The 16,980-nt window shown below is 47.0% G+C and overlaps 1 protein-coding gene across 4 annotated transcripts in view; it reads left to right on the forward strand.

The window, feature by feature from the left end:
- Positions 1-16,980, forward strand: part of C6H1orf21 (chromosome 6 C1orf21 homolog) — a 109,168-nt gene that overhangs the window by 80,321 nt on the left and 11,867 nt on the right. For all 4 annotated transcript variants that reach the window (XM_075422707.1, XM_075422708.1, XM_075422710.1 and 1 more), the window contains exon 4: positions 16,493-16,569. In XM_075422707.1, coding sequence (XP_075278822.1) covers positions 16,493-16,569 — 77 coding nt within the window. The remainder of the gene's footprint in view (positions 1-16,492; positions 16,570-16,980) is intronic.

Consider the following 16,980-nt stretch of genomic DNA (forward strand, 5'->3'; position numbering starts at 1 on the left):
AATAGCCCCGGTGCTCTTCTACAAAAGCGCCCCCCCACCCAAAAAAAAAGGTTTGGGCAATGCGTTGTCTTCATCATCGTAAAGAGGTGGAGTTTGGAGGGGGTTCCCCCTGCCCTGCCCCGACGGGGTCCGTTCGTTCGCCTGTGCCTGCGAAGGGCGGTCATTAACGCTGAGAAGCATTTTCGGACCCGCTGCGGTGGGTCAGGGCTTATCCAGAGGTTGGTCATGGGATGGAGAGGGTACAGCTTGTCTGTTACCCGGTGTCTAGGTTCAGCGGTTGCAGAAACATGAGCCATTTCTCAGCTGACGTTAATTAGAGTCATAACTCGTTCTGAGATCATCTAAGCTGAGGATTAATTATAAAAGTTTCTCGGTGTTAGAACATGTTTCTTTAGTTAACGTTTGGCATGCTTTCATTTTACGATTAGCATGAAAGAATTTTCCTCTGCTTAAAATCCCTAAATACAGCATTCTATCTAGCTATGTAAATAATCATATTTAGGAGTTTATCTAAACAAATCTAACTGTGAAATGGGAAAAACACATAAAAGGCCCCAGAGCTGCCAGCCAGTTCAAAGGCTCGTCAAGTGGACTTGCGTATTCCTCGTGGGCTTGGTTGTGTCCTGGAAGCTGTTCTTCTGGCTGTACTGGATTTTTTGCTTAAATAAAACTCACTGGGGATTATTTTCCAATCTCCATTTGAAAAATAAGTGCCTCACGAAGTGCCCTTATGCACTTTGTTGTCTTCCTTCCCAGGGGCTTTTCCAGGGCAGCTCCATGGAGCCTTGATTGGAGATGGGGATCCAGTGGTCCCGTGTTCAGCCACCCCGTGGTTTGCTGTGCCGAGCCCTCGCCTCTGAGCCTGTAGCCTGAGCTTTCAGGCATGCGCTTACTAAATCTGAACATTTTTAATGCTGTGGCTGCATTTCCTTAGAGGACAGAATGAAGCAGAGCTTGGCTCAGTAAAAATGGGAGTGTGAAAATAGCCGGTTCACATCAACGCTTCCAGTAGGTGAACCTAAATAAAAAAGGTCAAGTGGGTAGGTGGCAGGCTTGGTTTGACCTGATGGTGTACCATCACGAAAGGCTAAATGAGCTGGCACGTCTCCTCTGCGTCTCTGCTGGGCTTCTGATTTTCCTGGGGGCGAATCTTAGCGGATTCTCACGGCGTAATATCAGAGCATGCCTGGTTAAGGATCCCTGCACCAGTCTGGAGAACTTGGCCAAGTTTTCATTTTGTTCACTTCTTTACTTCATAAGACTCTTTTATTGTGATTAAGTCACATAGCCAAATAGTGATGTCTTTTTTTTTAGGGGGGAGGGAGTGATCTTACTTCTGTGAGTGCTTTAAAACCGAAGAGATTCAAATCTTGTTCCTGTGGCTCCCGTGTTTGAAGTTTTTTTTCTAGAAAAGCATTGCATTAGCCCGTCCTTGAGCTCCGTTAACATAATAGAAAATCTTTGGGGATTTTTGCTTGTAATAAATTTAGACTTGGATTCATATCGTATGTTAATGGTTTTAATAATCTGACACTACAGATCTCCCGAGTTTTATGGCCTGTACTTATGACTCCTGCATTATGTATGCTGATGACTACTATGCAAATGAAAGTTATTGAACAGATTTTATGATGATGGCGTAGAGCATAAAGCTGAGTTCACTTAAGGAAATTTAAGTGATGCAAACACAAAGACTAAAATAGGAACAAAATCTCTTGTGTCATGTTGGATGACGAACCACGGGGGGATTTGTGATTCCGCTTTCTGCTGAAACCCTGCTGTGAAGTGGTGCTCCAGCATCACTCCCCCTCCCGTCCTCAGTGTCCCCAGGCTTGCCCCAGTTACCGGCGAGACTGTGTACTGGGTCCGTCTTGAGTTCACAGATGGTGACAGCTTAATTTGGAAAGGCACGTTACAAACCTGCATCATGGCCCCAGTCTGAGTCCTGTAAAAGGGATGTGTGGCTGGTGCAGAATGATAAAAATTCCTATCAAGAGAACAGCTTAATTAACTATTCTTGATTAAAGTAGTACAGTATGTGAATTTAATAGCTTGTCTTCAAAAGCAGAATGTGAAATGGCTTATTACTTTGGTGTATCTTGCTGGCAAATTGTGAGCTGCCAGAGGTTCTTCGTGATTGAGTTCAGAGGAACTTCGCAGTGGGGTGGGAGATACCAGATAATTATTCTGCCCTTGCCTCAAGCTCATGGCCTCACGTGGATAAGAAGTTGTCAAGAACAAAGTGATGGGAGTGGACTAGGAGTAAGATCCATAGCTGTCAGGAAAGGGAAGGTGTATTTGGGTTGCGAAGCAAGGGCTTCAGTTGAATACTACCATCCAAATGTTGGGCAGTGAAATGGTGAACAGCAATGCCATTCTGACTTCCAAGTTAATGGTCGATTTGTATCGTCGTGGTGGCTGGGGTCATTGTAGGTGTGGAGACCAGAAGTTTATTGTGTCTCACTTCTGTCATCTTTGAGGTTGAGCAGCTCTAGTTCGTGAAGTGCTTTCTTGATGGTCATGCTTTGTGAAACTGTAGTTGTTCTTGTGGTTCTTCAAGACCTTCTTGGTGCACATAGCTGAGGAAGGTCACGTACTCTGCAGCCCATTACACTGGCTACATGCATCAGTATGATGCTGGGCTTTTCTGCAAGAGCGTGATATTGATGGCTCGTGTTCCGCAAGCTTCTAGATCCCGTTCAGCAGAATCACTGTAGACTACCTTCTGTGTGGCTTCCCAACCAGCTTTGCACGGATCCTAGAGTGCTTTTGTCTTGTGGGTCTAGAATAACAGACTTGGTTTTCCTAACTTCTTTATGAAAATGCCAAGAGAGATGGTGACAAAAGCCTTACGAAAATCAAGGTGTGTCGTATGCTCACTGCAACCAGTAGAACTGAAATATGGTATTTACAGAAATAGCAGTTGGTGGGTTTTTTAACAAGTAAAAGTTTCAAGTACTGTTAGTTTAAAACATTTTTCCCATGTAAAGGTTTTCTGTAAAAGTACTGATACTACAGAAAGGATGCTTACTTTAAAATGCATACTTAGATTGTGAAGTGTAATTAAAAGCCAAAGGGTGAATTTTGGGAGCAAGTTTCCTTGCTGCAGAATGAAGAGCATTGAATGCCCTCGTTATATAATGCTGTCGTATTAGTGACAGCTCAGATGCAGTCTGATCAAATAGCACAGTCCTGTAAGTAGTGAACTTCATACGATGCCAAAACAAGCTTGAAAAAGGGGCTCCGCATCTTCTCCTCTAAAAAAGACAAAAATCCTGCTTTCTGTTTCTTTCAGAATCAGTACCTCCAATACATTTACCTTTGAACCCATCCGAAGAACCTTCCTGATTCCAGTCAGAGGCAGTTTTCAGGGCATGTTTTCACTGTAAATAGGTAAATATGCTATTTGGATGGGTGAGCGTTGCTGCTGCATGAAAGTAAGGTGGGTGAAAAACATGCGCCTGGGCATCTGCATGCCTGCGACTGATCCAGGATGAAGAATTAGGTTTTGCTCCTGAGTTTTTTCCTGATCCAAGATGGAGAATTAGGGTTTGTTCCTAATTTTTTTCCTAATTTGTTAGGTTTATACACAGGATCTTACCATGACTAGAATTAGTGAGGGTCTGAGTCCTGAGTAGAACAGCAAAGAGGTACGGTTTCTTTGGAGAGAGTCGTTCCTCCTGGTGTTCTGCTCCTGGGAGCAAGGCTTACTCAACAGGTAAGCTCGCTGAAATCCGTGGGACTGGCTGTGTCTGAAGATACTGTACCCTACAGTAGGTAAATGTAAAGCCCAAACTTCTGAAGGGCACGACTGTGTCAGCGCATTTTTCATGGAGATATATGTACTGCAGAAGCTGGCTCTGCTGTTACACCTAGTGATACGACACCAGTGGTTTGTATTTTATGAGTGTTTTGAAAAAATTAGCAAAGTCCATTAATAATGTGGTTGGTGAGCTCATCTGAAATTGCCTGACGCTGCTGTTACTTATGCACAGTGGAAAAATCAATAAATTTAATCCAAGGTAAAGCCATGTGGCTCGCGGAAGGAGAAGGCTGCCTCGGTTGCGGAGGGCTGGAAATCGTTGCCTCATGCTAATTGAATAACATCCAGCAGTGGCGTGGCTGAATCTTCCAGACTGGCTTGATTCATGGGGACTCAGGATCTAAATGAAGTGTATTTGTCATGCCGCAGTCCTACGGGATGAAGAGCACTTGGATTCATTTGATCTGATGCATTCCAGCAATGTTAAAGCAGTCCATTTGTTATTGTCCTTTGCACCTTGTATTTTCCTGGCCGTGGAAGTCCAGCATCTTACTTTTTGGAAACCGAGCCATGATATGACAGATATTTCTGGCCAGTATTTCTAGCTCTGGCAGGGCTTGAGGAATTCTTGGCTGGTTTTTACAGTAGGCTGATAGCTCAGACCAAATATAACAAGAAGCAGAGCACAGCATGTAGAATTAAATCATGTTAGTTGTTATTACATTATTTTTCTTGTCTTGAAATTATTCACTGTGTTCTGGGCTTTGTGATAAATAGACAGTCATTCTAAAATGTTTTAACCAGTACTTAGATGTTAAATAGTTTTAAACAAAACATCTGAAAAATCCTTTTGTCCTTCAGCAACATAATTACGCTGGGGAATTTGCTTTCATAATTCATTCGGGAAGTCCAATGTACTGAACATCTGGGAGGTAGGACGTACTCCCGATAAGTGTGGTTTCTCCTCTGGAACCTTCTTTGCAGCCGTGTCCATGGGCACTGTTTATAATCCTGCAAAGGCACACGCTGCGTAGTTTGGAGTCTTTGCTAAGGTAGGAGAAAAGGGAAAGAGAAGGCTCACGTGTGAGTGCAAAGCCAGGAATCGACTGCAGCAGAGACATCGTTGTTCCTGCTCACAGTAGTGTTCCCACAGAGGTAACTAAAGGCTGTCGAGGTGAGAGTGGGAGCAGGGGAGAGCACTGACTGTGCAGCTTTCCGAGGAGGTGGGCTGTGCGGGGAAAACCAAGAGAGGGGAGAAGTTTCCTGGTGCTTTGGCACTCGGCAGGCTGCACGGCCGTTTGAATCGATTGGTGCAAATGAACCCTGCGAAAAAGACTTGAAGTTTTATTTTGAGGCAAACCAGTGAGTGAACTGTGTCCAGTTCTGGGCTCCCCAGTTCAAGAAAGATGAGGAGCTGCTGGAGAGAGTCCAGCAGAGGGCTACGAGGATGAGGAGGGGACTGGAGCATCTCTCCTATGAGGAAAGGCTGAGGGAGCTGGGCTTGTTCAGCCTGGAGAAGAGAAGGCTGAGAGGGGACCATAGAAATGCTTCTGAATATCTGCAGGGTGGGGGTCAGGAGGGCGGGGCCAGACTCTTTCCAGTGGTGCCCAGCGACAGGACAAGGGGCAACGGGCACAAACTGGAGCAGAGGAAGTTCCAGCTGAAGATGAGGAAGAACTTCTTCCCTCTGAGGGTGACGGAGCCCTGGCCCAGGCTGCCCAGGGAGGCTGTGGAGTCTCCTTCTCTGGAGATATTCAAGCCCCGCCTGGACGCGGTGCTGTGCAGCCTGCTGTGGGTGACCCTGCTTGGGCAGGGGGTTGGGCTGGGTGACCCACAGAGGTCCCTGCCAACCCCTGCCATGCTGGGGTTCTGTGATTCTGTGAATAGGACTGCTTATGGAGCCAGACAAGTCCTGGTTCTGGCAGAAGGTGCATACCAAAAGTGCATGGCTGGCACCCTTTAGTAGCAGACCTCAGTCAAATGGCCATAAATGGCGTGTGAAACCGCGCTCTTAATGAGAGAGGGACCTACCAAGAGGTAAGTAAACACCTTTCGATATTGAAAAATATTCTCTGAACACACATTGTGTTGTCAGTGTTGACCAGAGTTTCTGATGGGTCCAGGAGAGCGCATGCTGAATGTCCATGGGGGCTGCTGTGCAGCTCCCTGGGGTCCCCGGAGGGGTCTGGGAGGCCAGAAGCTCGCAGCAGCGTGGCTAATATTAATTGAAAGTGATTTTAAGCTCCAGGAATTTGAGGCTTAAACTAAACCCTGGATTTGAGGATTAGGAGGAGACCACCTAATCATCTAAGTGTTTGTCTTCCCAGATAAGCCTTGACAACATCCTGAGCGTTCTCTGCACCCACCAGCCAGTTAACGAGTTGCTTAACGCACCCTTTCAGAAGCATTGGTATATGATATGAATTGAAGTTCTCGTTATCACATGAAGATTGATCAGGGGACATAGCTGTGCACCATCTCAGTCGGAGGTTGGTGTAATCACAGATGCTGCTGGCTGAGCAGCAGGAGAGTCCATAGGTGGGCTGGGGAAGAGAGACCGTGGGCGCAGGAGCTCACAGGTTTGAGGCAAGTACACCTGTAAGCGGAGCACAGCGAGGCCGTTGCATTTGCTGGGGCAAAGGAGCAAGCCCTATACATAGTAGCAGAAAGGATTTAATGGTCCCGTAACATTAATAGGATGGTGCAGTGTTACCACCAGCTTATTTATAGCTGCAAGTTCAGGGCAATGTGTGACTGCCCGGCTTTCGTTTGGAAGAAATGAGTAGAGGAGCCTTGGCTGAAAGGAGCATATTTCCTTCTGTTCATTACACTCAGTTGATCGCTGTTGGTTGAAGTGAGGTTTAAACATCATAAAATGTGTGTTCCTCTTGTGTTCCCCCATCTGGTGTTTGCCCTTCCTTTCTCCGGTGAAGGTTATTGCATCAATTTTATCCATATGTGGCACAGGCTTCTTGAGCTGGCCTCCATGCTGTTCCTGTGGCTGGTTGTTCGCCCGTCTTCCCCTTCGGCGTGCTTTCCCTGGATGCCGTACCCAGATGTTTTACACATGCATGGCAGTATCGGAGAGAGTCCTTCCAACATAAAGCCATTCGTTGTCGTTGCGGTGTTTAATAGCTGCAAAATTAGTCTTCAGCACATACGGTCTTCTGCTGGAAGAGTCGTGCAGGCCGTGATTCAGGAGAGCAGCGTTATGGGCATGTGCACCGCTGACCTAAGGGGGATTTAGGCACCTCCGTGAGGTGAAACAAGCCCTTAGGTACATTGCAGATCCAGGAGGAATGTGTGCCCTAGTTGAAGTTTACACCAGGAAAACTGCTGACGGTTAATTTAAGCACATGGTTCTTTAGGGCCATGCTCCATCACGTCCCATCCCATAGCCTCCATGGTGTGGGAGGCTGCGCTTTTCATGAACAGAGTCAGGGAATGAGAGCAGTGCCTCATTTGACTGGTAGGGGAAAAAGTAACCCTGACCCACAGTTCGTGCCTCGGTTGGTTTCAAAACTGCTTGTGCAATCCTTCAGCTTGAGAAGTTTTGGGTAAGCATTGTCAGATTTGGCTGCTAAGTGCCAAGCACAGTGTTTCCAGTTGTCTCCATGAAAGTTAGACCATCCATTTGTTGGTGTTACCGATAGAGTTGATAAACCTGCCTGAAGGTCAAGTGTGCTCCTTGGTAGGTCTCGATGTTCTAGGCCTTGCTAGGTCTCTAGTCTGTGTCTAACAGTCTACAGAAGGTGGGTGAGAGGAAGGCCAAGGCAGGAACACGTATCGTGGGTCTCTGCTATGGGTTGTTCAAAAGCTGAAAGTTTTGGCAGAACAAAAGCCCTAACATGGTTTTTGGTTGAACATAGGTGTAGGATCTGCAGAGAGCCCGCAGCGCTCCATCTTTGCTGCGCTTTGTTTTGCCAGAGAGATCAACAAGTGAGGAATATTAATCACAACTTACCGATTTTGATTTCAAAATGGATTTTATTTGTTCATGTTCTTAGCAGCGATCAGGGAAGATTCTTGGCCTGTTGCAGCTGCTGTGCTTTCATATGGCTCATGGTGTTATAAAAAGGCAGAGGGATTATGGGGCTTTGGTGACTTTCATAAAGTCTGTTTTTGCTGTTAGGATCACTGATGTGGTATATGGTTTGAATTAAAGTTCTCATTACCACATCAAGATTAAACAAGGAGTTAATTAAGTGTAGGGAAGTAATCGAATGCTAATACTGCAACGCTGCGGTGAAGAATGAGACAGTATTTCCATGCTAAGCTCCAGCTTTCTCCTCGTTGTAAGTACCGTGCCTATGGCCGTGCATCCAAGTGTGCTTCTGGCTCAGGCGGAAAGCTCTGATGGCTGGCAGTGCCGCACCTCTTGGTAGTAATGTGCTGGTCTACCGTTTTCTGAACATTCCTGTGATGGGACAACCCTGTTAAATTTTAGAGGTGCCTTTCTTCCCCTCGCACTCACCTGACTTGAAAAGAAAGCAGGGTGTGTGTTAAGACTTAGTATCTGCAAATGGCTGGAGACCAACTCGCGGACTTGAAAGCTGGCTTTGGTTAGAGAGAGCAAAATTGGAATTACTGAAGAATGCCTGTTTTGCTTGGTGCATGTGATTTTTGTTGATTTAGGACGGCCTGTTGTTGGGCTGTGAGTCATGGAACGCGCAGATAATTTACTTTCTCATAATTCTCTTAGCACCAAGTAATTACTTTGTTAAATAATCAAAGGTTTGAGTCAGGAAGACAGATCATCCCCACCAGCTTTTTGGCTTGAGAGAAATCTCAAGTACAGTACCACAAATTTTAGGTCCCCGTTGGAGAAGCTGAGCTCAACTTCTTTCTGCTTCAGCATTGATTTACCTCGTTTTCTTGAAGTCTGAATGCACAGCGTACAGATGTCCCCTGTGTACGTGGTAAGAAAACTTAATGACATTTCAGCGGTGATGATGGTTTGCAGTAACAAAATGAGTACGTTCGAAGAGGGCTGGCAGACGGGGGGGAGATTTGAACCAGAGCTGCCCCTGGTTTGGAAGGCTTTGGACTCACCTGCTTTTCAAAATAAATGTGCTTTTCTTTGTGAGGGAAAGCTCGACAGTAAAAATAGTTGGTAGAGCCACGTGCAGCTTCCGTCCGTTAGCTTGCGGGTCTCAGATGGGACTGCTGCGGGCAGAGACATGCCAGCTCTGAAGATGGTAGGTGAATCTCACTGGTTCCAGCATTAAAAACCGGAGCTTCTTTTGCTCTTAAATACGGCAATGCATGTGACGCATCCTGACTTCAGCAGGGCTTTAAATACTGTGGCTGAAATTGGAAGCGTGCTCGGTAGGAAAGACGTAGGCACATGGGCAGGAGCCCAGAGGGGAGCGGTAAGAATAGGAGTCTTAGCAAATGTGAGCTGTAATGGAAGATGGAAGGAATTGATTTGTTTGGCCTAAAAATACAGAAGGAAACGCAAGTCACCCGGTGTATGAAAGGCTGCTTTAAAGGCGTGACAGTTGGGTGTTCTCTGTGCCCACTGTGAGGTGCAAGAAGACATGGGGCGAGGATTTAAACTTGGGTGGTAGGGAAAACGTTTGAGCTTTTAGGGAAGTGGCAAAATGAAAGCCAGGCTGGTGAGAAAACCTGCAGGGCAGGAGTTCGGAGAACAGGTTAGACTGGGATCTGTTGAAGTGGTTTGGATCCGCGCCCTCGGGTGATGCGGTTGGGTGATACCTTGAAATCTCTTCCTTTAGTGGTGGTCGGTGCCCAGTGAAGCTTTCGGGACACTCACCTTGCCGAGTTTCACAACGCTGTTTCGCGTTCTGATCGCGGAGCCGTGGAAATTGTGTGGGTGAGTGGAGGATCCATCCGTGGCCAGCTGATGGTGCACAGCGGAGGAGACCCTTCCCCTGGCCAGTCCCTCCCCGGGGAGCAGACGCCATATCCCGCTGCTGGCCTGTCTCCTGGCCGCGCCGCTGCGGGGCTTGATGCACAGCAGCTGTGCTCAGCTGGAACGGACCTTTTCCTGGAGAAAAGGTTGGCTGGAAAATGTGGGCAGGGCTTGTTTTGAGTCTTTTGCATGTCCTCTCCCACCTGTGAGGGGTGGTTTGGGAAGAGGTGATGCAGAAGGCGGAACGACGGACACAGTGAAGGCAGAGCGGGCAGTAAATGGCAGGTCAGGCCCCCAGTCAGGTTGGGACTCAAATACGTGTTGGACCTCGGTATTTCTAGGCCTGTAATTGGATTTTAAGTTCGTTCTTCACCCAGCATTGGCTCAAATATCTTCCTCTAATCTGCAGCATCTTGAGCATCTGAAGATATTTTTGTTCATCCTTGATGGAATATATTTACCTCTTGGTGCCTCTTTTTGCTGACACTGAGGAGACACGCTTCTTCGTCTGCTCTAGGGAAACTTAGGGGAGAGAAATGCTTAGAAACCCAGCCTCCGTTACTGATTTAAATGGCTTGTAACATTTTTAAACCGTTTACGATTGTCCTTTGTTTTGGTGTGTGTCGTATCTATTGTCGGCGTTGCTCTCAGACAGATTTGTTTGGAGAATCCCGACAAAGCCCGTGCTTACACGTCTGAGGGCTGGAAACTCCGCAAGTGAGCAGGCTGCTAGATTCCTTGTCAAATAATAATCATTTTTTCTACTATTCGAAAGTAACAGCCAACCAAAACAATGGAAAGAAGGTACAAAGATACACAAATCAGATTTAAGGCTCCTCCTGCAGGGATAATGCTTCTCATGTGTGTCATAGTGCATATGTCATATTTAATAAGATTCAAACTCTTATGTCCTTTAAAATGTACATTTTGCCCACGCTTGCTGATAATTGCCGTGTAGCAAGAACAAGAACTTCATTCTCTTGGGTCTTAAATCTTACACCTTCTGCAAATGTAAGAATTGATACAAATAAAACAGACATTGAGAGGAGCAAAATACAGACATGGAAAATACCTTCCAGCGATGGCATTTACATAAGTGCAAATCTAACAAAAATCTGAGGATTTGAGCCTTGGACAGTGCTGGGAGGAGGAGAGCTTATTGCAGGGAGTTCTTGTGCGTTGGGAACATGCATTAAGATGGGTTTTTCCCCTTGAGCAGCTGCCCAGCTCCGCGGGAAGCGCGGTTAGGTGGCAGGGCCCGTCCGCGGGAGCGTGCCGCGGGGGCCGGCTGGCGTTCCCTGCCTTCGGAGGTCCTTCCCAGTATGCCAGTCCGTGGGAACTGGAAACACACCGTGGGAGTAATGGGTGCGAGAATGCCTGCGTGTTAGTGGAATGCACGGAGATAGCTGTCGTATTTATGGCGTCGCTTCGTTCCGGAGACTCGTCCCTGTGGGCTGTGAACGCCCCAGACCTTCCTGCTGCAGCTAGGTTTGTCTCCTTGAGTAGCACTCCTCTCGGGTTTCTGTCATCTCACTTCTCGGGATTCTCTCGATCAAAATTTCTTGCTACCATTTTATTCTCTTTACATCTGGCTTAACAGTGCGTCTTCGTTTGCGCCGTATTTTCTAATTAATTTTTCCGCTTCTCTTAATTGTAAACCACAATCCCAGAAGGACTTTTTCTTTCACTGCTTTGCTTTGTTGTTCCATCCTTTGCAAGTCTCCACATTTGAACAAGAGGGAAGAAGCATCTCATGTGTATCCTGCAAAATCCCCTGTGAACACTGGGTTAATGGGACACTCTTGTTGTCCGGACACCTTGGAGGACCTTGGTGCACTTTATGGAACTGATTGTATGTAATGAGAAATGTGACAGGACGAGAGGTAATGGTTTTAAACTAAAACAGGGTAGGTTTAGGCTGGATAGAAGGAGGAAATTCTTTACAATGAGGATGGTGAAACACTGGAACGGGTTGCCCAGAGAGGTAGTGGAGGCCCCATCCCAGGAAACATTCAAGGCCAGGTTGGACAGGGCTCTGAGCAACCTGATCTAGTTAGCGGTGTCCCTGCTCGCTGTGGGGGGGTTGGACTAGATGACCTCTAGGGGTCCCTTCTGACCCAGAACTTTCTATGATTCTATGATTCTATGTGTAATAAACACGGTCTACTCCAGCTTGCAGTTTGCAGATGAAGGCCAGCAGCCAGCGTACCTGCAGACTCTACAAGGGGAGACACCATCATCACCATTCATTGCTGGGCCCTGGCTTTTGGGTCCGGTGTATATTTTGGAGCCGGTGTGCATCTGGAGCAGTGTCCAGTGCTCGGTGTGTGCAAACGGAGCCCCTCTCCTGCCTGGTTTCCAGAGCTCAGCCTGTGCAGACACCCACCTCCGTGGCAGATGGGTCCGTGGTTTCCATCACCCGTCATGCCATGCATAGGATCCCGAGAGGAGGAGGAGGAGGAGGGTGGACTCTGTGTGTTAGCACTGTCCCATGTGCCGTGCCCTAGACGCGGCTCTGACAGCACCGCGTGTAGGCAGATACACGTTACGGCAGGGCTAATGGGATTCCTCTGACAAAATTGGATCCAAGAAGAATTTTCTTTGCCCAGCATCTGAGGTTTTTCAACGCTCGGTGTGGCCCCTTGTGGTAAAGTTCTCCTGAATCCCATTTCCAGGTGGTTTTGCTTCCAGGTAGCTAGAGAAAGGAGAAAGAGGCTCTCTTCCTGCCAAATGATAATGCAAAAAATTAACGCTGATGTATGCAGGCAGCGAGGAGACTCGAGTAAAAGCTCATAGGCCAGTACTTCTCTCTTGATCGCCTTGGTCCATGAAGACAGTCCGTGTACAGCTGTTACCGGAAGCTGGTCCTCGTAACCGAGGGGGATGAGAAGTGCTGTGCTGGCAGACAGAAATTTTACATCTCGTCTTTGATGCCATTTCGAACTGGTGCATTTGGTTCCCTGCTTTCCAAATACAATTATTTTAAAGAGTAGTTTATGGAATAGAAAAAAGATAAATACTTCATTTTTCCCCCTAAATGATTTTAATGATGAATTACCTGGCTCCAAAAAGCAGTCGGAAAGGCACTGTGGGCTCCTTTGAAGAGGAGTGTTATCCTGATAGAAATCAGGAATATTATTTTATAAATATTTGAATAGCTGTAAACTACCAATATTGAGTAAAATGTGTTCACGATCTGGAGAGACCCTGGATGTTTCTATCCACTTCAATATATTTTAGTAGCAAATCCACACAGACAAATTCATCTTAGAAATGGTACTGGTTTGGGGGAATGTGCCTCCTTCAAGCGCCGGCGGCTCCAAGATACAGCTGCAGGTTGGATGCTTCAGCCTTTTCCAAATAAAACAAAAACCAGCCTTGAAACTAAAAACCCTGTTTTACTTACACTGAGTTTTACTGTTTTATGAGTTTTTCCCCCAATTTGGTTGTATATTTGTTTAATTGTTGTTAAAGACCAAAATGGGACTGTAAGTTAATGAAGATTAGCCATTAGATTCGGTAGTAGAATTGCTGCTACAATCTTTAATTGATTTCTTCCTGACCAATTTAATCAATTAAAAAAATGCATATAATAATGTATAGTCTCTTTATAAAATATGTGAGCACTTCTGGAAGCACCTCTCAAAGATCGGCCCGTCTCTGGTGAGCCGTGAGGGGTGAGAGAGCTGAGACAAGGGCTGTCAGCAGCGAACCTGAGCCCGTCTGCGCAATCTGATGGAGAGAAGCAGAACACCTCGCGTGAAGCTCGTGTGTCTCTGGAAGCGGGTTGGTAAGAGGGGAAATACCGAGGGGAACGCTGACAGAGATGTAATGACGGTGGCGGGAGGGGCGGTTGCAGCGTTGGTAGCATCTGGCAGCAGAGTCACTGCCATCTGTCAGTGCCCCGAAATTCTGATCCGGTGCATTCTTTATGGAGGAATGAACAATAATTAACGACTCTATCAAATGAAATCACCCCGACTGGATGACAGCTTTACCTTGATAATGATTAATTGCAAAATAAAGGGGAGTAAAATGTCCACTGTTGGCCTTTTTACTGCAGAGGAGCTAACGCCGCTATCCGAGTGCAGCATCCTGCAGGGTTTGCTGCGAAGCCTGCGGCGCAAGACATCGTTTAGTGCATCTCCTTTAAATAACGCTTACGAGCAGAGCTAGATTAAAACCAAACTTTTGCACCTTCATTTCTGTTTGCAACAGACTGGGACCCTGGTATGAGTTGCGGTTCTGCTGATGCACGGCAACTCGTTCAGTGTTAGCTAGAGGAGAAAATGAGGTTAGACCGAGAGAAGGGACCCGGCAGCCGGAGCCACACCAGCCTGGAAGAGCAGTCGTGCGACCTGAAAGCCTCTCGGGTCACTTTGTAAGCCTGATATTAGAATCCAAACCGTTACGTTCTGATGAATCAGTTTGTCTTCAAAGTGATGGGGGAAAAAATATTCCATTTGTTTGTATCTGGAAGAATTATTTTTTAATATCTATTTTTGTCAAGGCCAATATTTCAGTCAGTGTAATGAAATATCTGCTGCAAATAGTAGCTATAAACAAAGCAACGAGCCAATTCGAGGCCTGCTTGGGTTTTCTTTTTCTCTTAACTCCTCTTTTTCCCTTCGTTCCTGCTGAGAAACAGATGGAGAAGGTGGCATGCTCTGATTAAATGGAAGAATTGTAAGCAATAGGTGACTGAAGTGTGTTAATTACCAGCAGCAATAGGAGGGAAAGAGTAAATTTTGGGATCTTGAAGTCAAGTAAACTGGAATTGTATTTCTGTCTTCCTGTGGGAGTCAGTTAATATTCTAAATATTGCTTGGAGACCCACAGAGAGAAGGCAGCGTATCTTTTCCTGGTGCCTTTCTGTTTGTTCCTAAGTGACAGGAGTTTCTTTCGGCTGGGATTTGTGCTGGTTCCAGCTGCTGATGATGCTGCCCCGACGCCAAACCACCAGCGGAGGGGTGGAAAGCCGGGTTTGCGCCGCCGTGATTTGTCACAGCTCCCGACGCAGGAGCTGGAAATTGGAGCTTCCCTTCCCGTTTAATCGAGGCAGTGGATTTGCAGCGGTTTTTTTGGTGGTCTGTGCCTCCAGGGTGACGGTACGCAGAGACAGAAGATAGCCCTGAGTGCACCTTGTATTGCAGCGGGCGGGCAGGAGGTGCTCTGGCTGCAGAACGTGCCCACCACTGGACCATCCAGATGTGCCGTCCCAGCTGTGCAGCGTTCACCACTCCCCGTTTCTGCCTCTGCTGTGGCAAACTGGTGGAGCAGGTGTGAGGGTAAAGGCTCACCTGGCGCGTGAGGTTGGGATTTAGCTGATTTCTGGGTTTGGTGTCTGCCCCGTGAGACCTGTCCCTCTCTTTGTGTTTTGCTTGGCAGTTGTATGAGTTTGCTTGAGAGTTGTACGAGTCATACAGCGACTCGTAGGAGTTGTATGACCATGCACGTGTGTGTTACCGCACACGCAACGTGCATGTGCGTAGTCATCCCCAGCTAACACTTAAAATTAGAAGATGCCTTGAAAGTAAGTGGTTTCGGCTTCTGTTCTGCTGCTTTGGCTTGACATCATGGGCAGGCAGGGGCTGGCGGGATGCAACAAGCACACAGAGACGCTGGTGAAGGCTTGGGAGAAAGGCTTGTTTCTCTCTCACTGTCATTTTCATGCGAGACATCGTTTTCTGTTTAGGAGGATTGGAAGATATGCATTAAACAGTGTTAAATATGCTGAGGCAGTTGATGTTTACAGCCCTTGTAGAATTATTCATTAAAATATTAACTGCTAGACAGACTCTATTTTTTAAATTCAGCGATTTAGTAGCCCTCTTAAAAATCGTGTTGTGTGATTCAGACATTCAAAGACTAAATAAGACAAAACAAAACCACCAAAATTACCCACAAAAGCGCTAATTCTTGGGTTTACATTTCTTAAATTGTCATGGGCATGACGTGCCTGAGAAATTCAGATGGGTTTGTGGAGCGGGTGAGCTGGAAGATTTGACTCAGCTCTTCCATCTGCACCAGCAGCTTTCCCTACCACGCAGCGCTGGGATGAGCTGGAAGGGGCCGTATCCTTCTTTTTGCAGGCAGTAGATACGTGTGTGTGCACTAAGCTTTGGTTTATAGAAGCTTCTGGCAGGAGGACAAGATGTCACCTTGAAACGCTGGCTCTTGACTGAACTCTTCTCCCTCCCCACCACTTATTTAAGATGTTTTTAGTGGCTCTGGTTCTCCACGGAGGACACGGTCGTGTTCTCGTCTATGAACATACTCTGGTTTGCTTTGCTGGGCCCCTGGTGTCCCATCTGCTGACTGAGCAGGTCGAGGCTGCCGTTGCTGCGCTTCTCGCTGGCTCGTTCAGTGCACGCTTTCTCCCACAGACAGTTTTCCACGTGATGCTAATATTTCTCACCTCTGCTCTGAGCAAACCTACAGGTCTGGGGTGACTCTGGGGCCTTTCTTGCTCCGTTAGAGATGCCCGTTGGTGGTGCCGTCGATATGGCTCTGCGAGGAGCCCAGCTGCAGCTGCACACCCCGTTTTCCGTGGACCGCTGGAGAGTTATTGGCCAGCACAGTGTTCCTTTGCTGCATGTCCTGGCCAGATGTCACCCGGTGACCTGGAGGCAATCCCCCAGGCCACCAGACATTTAAAAGTTGCCCGCCCGGGGTCACTGCATCAGTTGTGTTGCCTTTAATTCCGTTTTTGATGAACTTTGGTCATTTGGTTGTACAGGGGGAAGAGCCTGGACCCAGCAGCGTGTGACACCGTGATGACAAGTGCCTGTCGTGCTTTGTGTGCTTCAGGAGTACTGATGGTGTCTCTGTTGTGTGGTTTTTGTGTGTTTCAGGAAAAAAGTGCCAGTTCAAACGCAAGACTTAAATCTAATAAAGAAGTCCCAGGATTAGTACATCAACCCAGAGCAAAGTAAGTTCAATTTTTTTCTTTTTGTAATTGTAATACAAATAAGCACAGAATTAAACCGTATCTGTGAGATTCCCAGTTATTGCCTAGCAAAAACCTTACCAAATTAAAAGAAAACCGGTCAGGTCACCGGTGTCCCGAGACCGACGACACAGCCGGGCAGCACTTGTGCTGACACCCCTGCAGCGTCCTCTCCTTTGCGCAGCCGTGGTGCAGCACTTAAAAATGTGCCCAATGTGTCTTGCCCTGCCTTATAGGAGTACCAGGCTGTCTTATTTCTCAGCTTTCCGTACAACTTACACGTAAAGAAAATTATATATGCCCTAGTGTTCCTGAACACTATCGGTTAAGGTCCCAGGGAAGTGTTTGCTAGCTCTTGGCATAAGTTAGCAGCTCTGCTGCCTGGGATTAGGA

Source organism: Opisthocomus hoazin, chromosome 6, assembly GCF_030867145.1.
Source record: "Opisthocomus hoazin isolate bOpiHoa1 chromosome 6, bOpiHoa1.hap1, whole genome shotgun sequence".
Taxonomy (NCBI): Eukaryota; Metazoa; Chordata; class Aves; order Opisthocomiformes; family Opisthocomidae; genus Opisthocomus; species Opisthocomus hoazin.